This window comes from Elephantulus edwardii, unplaced genomic scaffold (genome assembly GCF_000299155.1).
Source record: "Elephantulus edwardii isolate Elephantulus edwardi_28Jun2011 unplaced genomic scaffold, EleEdw1.0 scaffold00017, whole genome shotgun sequence".
In the NCBI taxonomy this organism is placed as follows: domain Eukaryota; kingdom Metazoa; phylum Chordata; class Mammalia; order Macroscelidea; family Macroscelididae; genus Elephantulus; species Elephantulus edwardii.
The window spans coordinates 24432162-24443315 of record NW_006399767.1 but is presented as its reverse complement, the minus strand read 5'-3'; the positions used below and the strand labels follow the sequence as shown (position 1 = coordinate 24443315).

At 42.3% G+C, this 11154-nt stretch overlaps 1 protein-coding gene across 1 annotated transcript in view; it reads left to right on the top strand.

Annotated features, from left to right (window-relative positions):
- The window catches only part of PNPLA1 (patatin-like phospholipase domain containing 1), a 72383-nt gene extending 65980 nt beyond the window's left edge, over positions 1-6403 (top strand). The window contains exons 7-8 of the mRNA XM_006882173.1: positions 1741-1819; positions 6274-6403. Of these exons, the coding sequence (XP_006882235.1) occupies positions 1741-1819; positions 6274-6403 (209 nt within the window). The remainder of the gene's footprint in view (positions 1-1740; positions 1820-6273) is intronic.
- Positions 6404-11154: the final 4751 nt, after the last annotated feature.

Here is an 11154-nt window from a genome sequence, read left to right as displayed (position 1 = left end):
TCCTCCCCTCCTTTTCTGTCTTCCCTCAACCCTGATGTCAGTCCTGTTTTACAATGTGGCCCTATGCAATATTTGTCCTTTTGTGACTGAAACATTTCACTCAGTATAATGTCCTCCAGGGTCACCCAATTTGCATAATATTTCATGAGTTCCTTGTTTTTTGATGCAGCATAGTATTCCATTGTGTGAATATACCACGGTTTCTCTATCCATTAGTTTGTTGATGAGCTCTTCCTTAATTTTTGTGCATATAAGGCAATTAAAAATATCATGGCTTATGTCAGACTTATCTTAGTCTTCTAAATGAAAGCCTTGTTTTTGCCACTTTACAGAGATCCTTGGCCTCTCACTGCAACATATCATTTGATTTTGTGACTGATATTTCCATGGGTGTATTGAATGTATGGCTGTGAAAGCCAGTGTACAGGGGTTGTGCTGCCTAACAGTGGTCCCTGGGCTGATGCTAGTCTCTAAAGTGTGTGTTACTAGTTTACATTGAAGTCGTCAATGATTTCATTTTACTTGGATCCACAACTAATACTCAGGATAACAGTCAAGAAATCAAAATATGTGTTGCTTTGGGGAAAATCTGCTCTCAAAGACCTCTCCAAAGCGCTTAAGAGCAACAGTGTCAATTTAAAGATTAAGGCATGCCTGACCCAAACGATAGTCTTTTCAATTACTTCCTATATATCTGAAAGTTGAACATGAGTAAGGATGACAGAAAAAGCATCAATGCCTTTGAGTGGTGGTACTGGAGAAGGCTACAGAATATTCCGTGGACTGCCAAAAGAACAAACAGGTCTGTCTTGGAGGAAGTGTAATCAGGGTTCTCCTTACAGGCAAGAATCAAGAAACTTCTCACATACTTTGGGCATGTTGTCAGGAAGGGCCAGTTTTTAAAAAGGACATCATGCTGGAGAAGGTGGAGGGTCAGAGAATGAGAGGATTGACACAGTGACTCTAACAATGAGTTCCAGCATCTCAGAGATTTTTGAGGATAGTGCAGGACAGAGCAACATTCAGATCTGCTGTTCATAGAGTCACTGTAAGTCGTAGTTGACTCAATGGCATCTACAACAACAACAGGACGGGTCATATAAAGAGAGGAAGACTCTCAATAAGACATAGTGATACAAATTCTAACAATGGGCTCCAGCATATCTGAGATCATGCATTCGTATGGTGCAGAGTAGGGCAAGATCTGTTTTTCATGCAGTCGCTCTGAGTTGTGGTTGACTTGATGGCACATAAGAAGAATAACAGGGTCATCCAGCAGATTAAAAAAACTTCAGGTAGGAGAATCCAAATATAGTCTGTATTATGTTTTTTATGTAAATACATATTAATCTTCCTCTATAATGTATCACCATGTTCACTGAAAACATGCAAAGGTATTGTTTAGGAATAATGTTCATAAAGCAATAAAAATATTATTATGCATACAGTTGATTGAAAGGTTCACATTCCTATTTTCCTGAAAAGTGGTCCTGACATGACAATTTTTTGAGAGGGAATTGTTGATAAAATTATATCAAGGCTTAGTATCAGCCCTCCCTCAAATACTGTTGACTTGATCTTGATCAAATCCAATGACCTGGTTCTAGTCCAAAGCATGAGAATTTGAGAACAAGAGGGTTCTTTACAGTTATTAAGTACTCTTATTTCAAGAGTAACTTAAGTATTCCTCCACCCCATCTCACTCCTTTCTCCTATAATTTTGTTTTTGGCTATATATAGCTCCCCTTGATGCTTCAAATCCAGAAAGTGCTGCACCTCTGCTTAATGTGAAGGAAACTGTCAGCAAGCCTTGTGTGACGTAAGTGTCTTCTTCACTGAGAACTCATGTTTCTTTGGTCAGAATTAGGAGCAAGGATTCAGGGTTGAGGGAGTGGTCCCACTGAGTGATATTTTCCATCTTTTTTCTGCTTTTGGGAAAGTGGGGTCATAGACTTTGTGTGATTACTATCCACCCTTTCATACTGCACAGCACAGGCCACCCCCGCCCCCCAATACATTAGTGAGGGAAAATGTGGTAGCTGAACTCATTCATATTGACAGTGTCATTCTATTCCAGTCCCTCCCTTACACACGGAGGAGTGCATCTCCTTTAATCTCAGTGGCAAATGTGCACCCTCTTTCTGTTTCTCTTTCATATCTCACTTGTAGTTCAAAAGAATTATCAGGCATTCCACATCCTCAGCAATATATGACTCGAGGTGGCCTTAGCCCATAGGGAGCTCTGGTAGCCTAGTGGCAAGAAGCTGCACTGCAATGCCAAAGACACCTGGTTCAAATCCACCAGCTGCTCTGCAGGAAAAATATAGTCAGTCTCCTCCCATGCGATTAACTGCGTCTGAAAACCCACAGAGAAGGTCAGCTATGGGTCGGTTCCAATTTGATGGTATCCAACAACAAATCCATAGGAGGGGAGCTCTGGAGGCATAGTCCTGCACTGCTCACCTAAAGGCCGCTGGTTTTAAGCCACCGGAAACTCTGAGGGATAAAGATGGCCAATCTCCTTCTCAGTGCGTTACCACTGAGGGAAACCTGCCAGAGTCCTTTGGACACAATGGCAGTGAGTTAGTGAGTGATCAAAACCCGGCTGTTGCTGAACAGACCCGGACTCCTGGCAGAACTGCGCTCCAGACGGCTTTTAAGGCTGTCTCTTTTCAGAAGCAAAATACAGGTCTTTGATCTAAGGTGCCTCTGGGTGGCTTGAACCACTAACTTTTCCATTAGTAGTTAACATTTTGTGGCACCCAGAATCTAGCACTAATAAAGGCTTCTTTGAGTTAAAATGATTTTTTGTCAGTATAATTTTAAAACAAAGATGATGGGGGAGGGAGATGGGAGGAAATGTGTAACAATGAATAATTTTTTTAAAAAATATAAAAGAATTTTAATTAAAAGAAAAATCAAACTCCCTTGCTATCAAGTTAATTCTGTCTCATAGCAACCCTACAGGACCATCTCGTAGGGTTTCCAAGGCCATAATCTTCACAAAAGGGAGCTCTAGTGGCCTTGCAGTAAGGAGTTGCACTGCCAACCTAAAAGCAGCAGGTTCAAATCCACCAGCTCCTCCACAGGAGAAACACTAGAAATCTCCTATGTGATTTACAGCCTCTGAAAACCCTCTTAAGTCTCAGCTATGAGTCGGCTCTGACTCGACAGCCATAACAACAACTATTTTTTTAGTTAAATTTTATTAATTTTGATGAACATTTACAGATATTTGGGTTTCCATTCATTCATTGTTGCACTATTTTCTCGACCCTCCTCCCCAGTTCGTGCTTCTTTTTTTCCCCCCTTGAAAGTCTGTTTTAATTGTCCAATTGCCACAGTGCTTGTCGAAGCCAGTTCTGATTAATCTCCTTTGTCAGTGTGTCCTTTGCCATTCCCTATCACTCCTCCCTGAGAGAGACTTCACCCTGATTCATAAGGAAAAGGGGATGGCATATTCTCTTAGCTACTTCCTGCTAAAAAGGGACTCTGTAAGTTTCAGGGTGAAGATCTTCTGTCACTACTCCAAAGGGCTCCTTTGGCAATAGGAAACACGCAGACTAAACCCCTAACAACAGCTATTTTTATGGAGGCAAACTGTCACATATTTTATCTGTGGAGTAGCTGATGAGTTTGATAACCAACTTTTTGGTTATCAGCTGAGTATTAATCACAACCATGGCTCCTAACAATATGATAAGGAGAGCATTCCCTAGAAAACAATTTCTGTAATAGATTATCTGAGGCTGTAATAATAAAAGTGCCTAGAGTTTGATATTTTTCTTAAATCCTTGTGGACTGTTACCCACGTTCTCTTTCTGGCTGGATGTGGATTAAGTTAGCCAGAGGAAAGCTCCAGCCGGAGACAAGAGGGTTGGACAAGAAGAAATTTGGTGTATTTCTCCTCCTAGCTCTATCCTTCCTGTCTTGGGCCAATTCTAATAGTGGCTGGGTATCTTCAAGGTCATGGTTAGAACAAAACCTGAGACTCTCTGACGTTTGATGTCTCCACTGTATCTCATATAATCTATTGAAACACACTTACCTGCTTCTCTCATTAAGTACAAACCTCATGATAAAACTTTTTGTAAGGGAATAAGCCTTTAGTAATTAGAAGTCTAAATTATGCATTTTATGCATGTAATTTAAAATTTGTTGCATTTACAGATTAGTTTATAAAAATATGAGTGTGTTTTGCTTGATTAGTTGGCGTGATGCTACTTAGATAAATATTCATTGAGTATAACACCATTTTCCCTGGGGAACTCTGAGGCTCCATCAGGGTTGAGCACCATCACGCTGGTGAACCTGCCTTCTGAGCTGAAGCAAGGCCCTGGATCTAGACACAGGATTCGTGGGATCATCCAGTGTGGTAACGCACCCTCATTCCTGACCTAGTCCCCTACTGTTGTTGTATGTCATTGAGTCAGAACCAACCCATAGCTGACCCTCCAGTGAGTTTTCAGAGGCAGTTTAATGACATGAGAGGATATTGCCCATCCTTCTCTTTTGGAACAGCTGGTGGATTTGAACCTCATGCTTCTGGGTTTGCAGTACAGATTCTTACCACTAGGTCACTAGAACTATTGGGCCATACATTATTATCAATATTAATCATTGAACAATATGTGATAAATACAGTTGCATATGGCTTAAATATAATGTGGGATTGTACCACTAAAATGGAAAGGCAGCCCTTCTCTCAGGTTCAAATCCACCAGTGGCTCTGTAGGAGAGAGACGGACCTTCTCCCCACAACTTATAGCCAGCCTCCCAAAACCCACTGGAGGGTCAGCTATGAGTCAATTCTTCTCAACAACAATGAGTTGATTCAAGTTGATAAAGAATACTAACCTAACCATTTTGTAAAAATATTGATTTACGAGTCAGTTGCATTATTAGTAACCAAGCAGATATCTTTTCCTGTTTTTTCACCTTTTTTAACTTTTAATTACCACTTTATTCTCAAAAAGTTGTAGATAAAGATTCACCAGCACTACTTATTACAGCAGGGTAACGAAAGTACCAGGAAACAGGTAGAATTGGAGACAGTGTGATGGGCACAGGATAGAGCAGAGTTTAGGGCTGTTGTACATAGGATCGCTATGGGTCACAAGCGACTCGATGGCACATAACAGCAACAACAACATAAAAACATTAGCAGCAATAGAAACGACAGTGTGTGCTTGTAGCAGGTGTGAATGAAACCCTGTGGCCCAAGACAGCACTATGACTGGGTGATAACGACAGCGCTATGACTGGGTAACAATGACAGCTCTGACCGGAGCACAGTACTCACTGCCACTGAGTCAATTCCACTTCATGGCAACACCCACATCAGGTTTCCCAGGCCGTGAATCTTTACAGGAGGAGATTGTGTCTTTCTCTCAGGGAGCAGCTGGTGGATTTGCACCACTGACCTTCCACTTAGCCACACTATGCCATCAGGGCTCAAAGATTTTTTTTTTTAATTAACAAATATTTAGCCTTGTAGGTACATTTAAAATGTATTGCGATGGGAAAGTCTGCTGTTAGGGACCTCTCCAGGGTACTGAAGAGCAATGGTGTCACTCTGGAGACTAAGGTGTATCTGACTTTGCAATCACTTGTTATGCATCAGAGAGTTGGACAATGACTAAGGAGGATAGAAGGAGAATTGACACCTTTGAGCTGTGGTGCTGGAGAAGAGTATTGAATGTACCATGGACTGCTAAGAAAACAAACAGACTCATCCTAGAGAGGTTTAAACCAGGCTGCTCCTTGGAGGCAAGAATTCTGAGGCTTCGTCTGACATACTTTGGACATGTTGTAAGGAGGGAGAGGTCCTTGGAGAGGGACATCATGCTTGGGAGGGTGGAGGGACAGCACAGGAGGGGAAGACCCTCTATGAGGTGGATTGATTCAGTGACTGGGGTGACTGGGATGGGTTTGTCAGAGGCAGTGAGATTGGCACAGGATAGAGCACGGTTTAGGGCTGTTGTACATAGGGTCGCTATGAGTCGCAAATGACTCGATAGCACATAACAACAGGTACATTTAGACGTGTAAGTTGAGTTTATGGAAAAAATAGTTTTATTGTTTTAAATAACTCCAGGGTTTCTTTTTGAAAAAGAATACTTTTTTTTTCTGAAATGCTGCAGGAAAAATTTCTAAATGGTCATATTTAGTGTCACCGCCTCTGATATTGTCGCCCAGTGCAGTCGGCACTGCCTAGTGATACCATCGCACACAACAGGCTGCTAACAAGTTCCACCTTTTCTCTCTTTCCAGGGAGAGCCCTGCTGAAGAGTCAAATTGGATGAACAAAGTATTCAAGAGGAACAAACAAAAAAATGATGACACCAGAAAAGACTTCACAAAGCAGCCACAATCCAAGAAATCAAGCAGCAAAGTGCAGTGAGCATGGCTAATGTTTCTTAAGTTCCACAGGAAATGGTCTGCAGGAGAGTTTCGAGGAGTCAAGGGGAGTCAGTGTGGAGGTAGTGTTAGGAGTTTGGACTTGGGGTTCAAAAATACCTGTCAAAATCCTTGCACTGCCACCTTCTGTCTCAGTGATCACAGTTAGGACACTTTGTCTCTCTGAACCTCCATTTCCTAATCTGTAAAATGGATATGATAACTCAGAAGGCTATTGTAAGGATAAAAGAAAATGAGCTATGTAAATTGTTTAGCAGAGGGCCAGATGTGTACTATAAGCCCTCCACAATTAGTCAGTGTTATGGGGAGCTATGGGTGGCCTAGTGGGTAAGCAATTGCACTGGCAACCCAAAAGGAAGTGGTTTGAATCCCTAGGAGAAAGAGGGGCATTCTCCTCCCATGTGATCTAGAGCCTCTGAAACTTGTTGGAGAGTCAGCTATCAGTTAGTTCTACCTGGACAACAATAAGTTCCGTTTGAGTTGTGGTTCTCTATAACCTCCAGAGAGTAATTAGAATAGAAAAACACTTTAAAAAATCAAAGTAGATAGGCAGGTGGCTACAGGACCCTCAACAAGTAGACCTCCAAAGTGATGTCAATTTACAGTGAAGAGTCCTGATCAATATAGGCCTGCTTCTTATAACTCCTTAACTACAAAAAGGTATGTTGTTGATGTTATGTGCCGTCGAGTTGCCTGTGACTTAGGAAATCCTGCAAGTTTAGTTCCAGATCACCACAGATGAAGCAAATATTGCAATAAAGCAGGTCGCATGAGTTTTTTAATTCTTCAGTACATATACAAGTTATGTGCACTCTGTTTTGTAGTCCATTAAGTGTGCAAGGCATTATGGGAAAATTTTCAATAAATTGAGAATTACTAAAATACGACACAGAGACACAAAATGAGCTACTGGAAAAATGACCCTGACAGACCCGCTTTACACAAGCTTGACATGAAACGTACAGTTTGTGGGAAAAAACATAGTATCTGAAAAGCATGACAAGGTGAATGACAATAAAACAAAGTATGCCTGGAATATTGTCATTGATTTAATGAGCTAAACATGTGTCGAGCACCTACCAAGTGCCAGGCATCCTACTGGACTCGAGATTATTAAACTTGATACCAGCTTTCAAGAGTTTATCTCAAGTTGAACTTTAGACCAAAGATAGGAATAAATATGAATATTATAAACTCTGAGCCCCGCCCCCAAACCAGACCTTAATTTTTTACTAATCCACAACATCATTATTGAAAGCGCACACACAAATTCAAACCACTCGCTTAAAAACTAAACGCATCAAGCGTATTTGTTGTTTGAAACCTGGGCATAAATTGTGCAATTGGTTTACATTATTTCAATTTTATTGCAATCATATATTACTGGGGAAGAGTTTAATTGCTTTTCGTTGATTAGTTGGTCTGATGGGGTAATTTCATTGGATTGCCAAAGTGTTCTCTGAATGGAGGAGTACTGCATTGCTAGTGAATTGTCTTCAAGCCGTTATTGGTTAGCGAGGTCCCTAAGTCATCTAGGAGACATTCTTCTTGGTTGTTCTGTCTCAGCTGGCCTCACTGAGTAGATACGAGTTTAAAAAGAGGCAAACGCCCACTTCAGAGCCTGGGCATGTAGGTACTTGGTGAGTGATGGGTAATAGGAGTGTGGAGAGATGTTCAGGGCATGTGTAGGAAGTGGGCAAACTCAGGTGTCACTTTCTGGCTTAAAGGCTGAGCAGAGAGGGTGCAGGACCAAGTGGACAGTCGGGCCTTTGGGGGAGTTAAAGGATCGGTGCTGTTGATGTTTTGTGTCATTGAGTCATCTACAACTCATAGCAACCCCAGGAACAACAGATCTGAACCTTGCCTTGATCTTGTACCATCCTCAGACTCTCCGGCATGTCTGAGCTCCCTGTTAAAGTCATTGTGTCAGTCTGTCCTGTTGAGGGTCTTCCTGTCTTTCTCTGACCCTCCACCTTTCTCAGCAGGATGCCTTTTTCCAAGGACTGATCCCTGCTGACAATGTGTCCAAAGCAAGTTGTATGTGAGAGACCAGGTTTCACCATCCTTCCCTCTAAGAAGCACCCTGGTTGCATTTCGTCCAAGACACACCTGTTTGTTCTTTTGGCAGTCTAAGGAATATTCCATACTCTTCACCAGCACCAGGCTATGTTATTCTTACTTTCTTCTGTAGTCTCCATCCCCAGGAGTTCCCTGACCTGTGAGTTTCCATCTCTTCATCCCATAGCCTGTATCTGGAAACTCAAGGTCAGATTCGTTCATGGAAACTTACTGGTTCTCCCATGGATATGAGTACATCCGGGAGGGACTCAGATTCTCCATTTCAGGCCTTTCCACCACATCAGAACATCAGGAACCATGCAGATCAGCCAGAGCTGCTACCTCAGCTGATGAACTTCTAGGAGTAAAGATACTTCGTGGAGAAATAGCTGTGATAAGAGCAAGCACTAGCATTTATAAACTGTGGGGAACACTGTTGCCATTGTGTCATACATCTCGCACCAGGCAGGTGTTTGTCTGTGGCTTTCCTTTTATTGGAGAGCTGTGCAACTGCCCCGAGGCCATTTTACTGACTTATTGATCTTCAGCAATACAAAATTCACTACTTGGAGCTTCAAAGGCCAGGTAGCCAGTTACCATGGACTTGACTTTGCTCATAGTGACTCCGTCCTATTTGTTAGACTAGAACTATACTCCATAGGGTTTGCAATGGCTGGTTTCTCGGAGGTAGTTAACCAGCTCTTTTTTTCCAGGTCCCCTCTGGGTGTACTGAAACTGCTAACTTTGCACTTAACAATCAAGTACTTTAACCATTTACACCATCCAGGTTCTGCAAGGCCAGATAAGGAAAAGTTCAGGGAAGTTACAGAGAGAGTGGGGAGTGATCAAGAAAACGGGAAAATCTGCTCATTTTCTTCCAAAATATAAGAGACATGTCATATCCATGAGCTAGTCAGGCAAACACTTGACAATATCTTTGTCAACAAAGAAGAGAGGGCCTAAAATAATAGCCATAAGGCACCTCATCCACTTGTCAATGTCTATGTATTTTTTAAAGTCGCCGATTCAAATTTGTACTTTGATTTAGGCTGTGTTGTTGTTGTTAGGTGCCACCAAGTTGACTTTGACTTCTGGCGACCCTGTGAACAACTGATCTGAATCCTGCCCTATCCTGAGCCACCCTCAAAATCTTTGATGTGCACAAACCCATTGTTGTAGTCACTATGTCAATCCATCTTGTTGAGGGTCTTCCTTGCTTTTCTGATCCTCTGCCTTTTCCAGCATGATGTCTTTTTCCGAGGACTGGCCCCTCCTGATAGCATGCCCAGGTTATGTGAGATGAAGTTTCCCCATCTTTGTCTCTAGAGAGCACCTGGTTGCACGTTCTCCAAGACAGATTTGCATGACTTGTGTGTTGTGGTTTATTTTATAGCTTGTGGATGCATCTGTTTGTTTATAGTTTGCTCCTATGGGCTCAGTACTTCTTTGTCAGGCACTGTACTTTGTGATTTGCATGTTGCTATGATGCTGGGCAAGACAAGCGCTGCACTAATTAGAACACTGGTAAACAAGCAAGAATACAGATATCCAAATTACAAAGCGATTAGCAATACGCAAACCAATTCCCCAGTACAACAAACTGACAGATAAGGCTCACAGTTTAGGAGGCTCCATGTCCAAGTGCCACGTACTGGCTCCGGGTACCAGTTTTTTTCTCTTTGATGATTTTAGAGGAAGTTCCTTGTCTCTGAGCTTCTGCTCCAGGACCGTATTCCTGTGGCTACTGGGTGCTGGAGCCTTCCAGCTGTGGCGTATGGCTGGTACATCAGGATAAATAGCTGTTAGTGAGGGTGAGGGCAATGCTTTGGCAGGATCCTGTGTGCTAGAACACCACACTTGGACCAAGGGCTGCTTTTGAACTACGGTGATGTAGAAAAGTGCCAAAGATCCCACGGACTGCCAAAGGAACAGTATGTCTTTGAGAGGGTGCAGCCAAAGTGTTCTTTGGAGGTAAAGATGATAAAGCTTTGTCTCACATACTTGGGCTCATTGCTTGGAGAGGCTATTCCTTAAAGAGGGGGCATCATGCCAGGGAAGGTGGAGGGGCAGTGAAGGAAAGATCCTCAACCTGGTGGGTTGACAAGGCGACTACAGCAATGGGCTTGAGTGTGTGAGAAATTGTGAGGATGGCACAGGATAGGACAGGGTTCAGATCAGTTATTAATAGGGTCCCTATGAGTTGTACTCAACTCAATGGCACCTAAAAACAACATCATGATGCTAGAAGCTATATTACTGGGATTTCAAATACCAGGAGTATTACCCCTGGTGGAACTTCTAGAGTAAGACAGAGTAAGAAGCAGGACTGGTCTGAAATAACAGACCTTAGAAAACTCTACAAGTAGCATTGTGAGAAGCATGTTTAGACTGCGTTAGCCAGCTGTTAAGGAGCCCTGGTGACCAGAAGGTCTGCAGTTGTTATTCGCGGCCTGCTTTTTAACTAAGTAGGGAATTCTGGTGGCGTTATCCACAGAGAATTCCACCTGCTAATCTAAAGGCCATGTCTCTCTGGTGGTTTGAATCTGTCATGAGGATATTTACAGCCTTTGAGAAACCACTGGACGATCAGCTATGAGTCAGTTCTTACTGGATAATAATGAGGGTTTTAAACTAAGTTTGTTATAAATTTCTTTCCATGTCAAAAAGGTATAAATT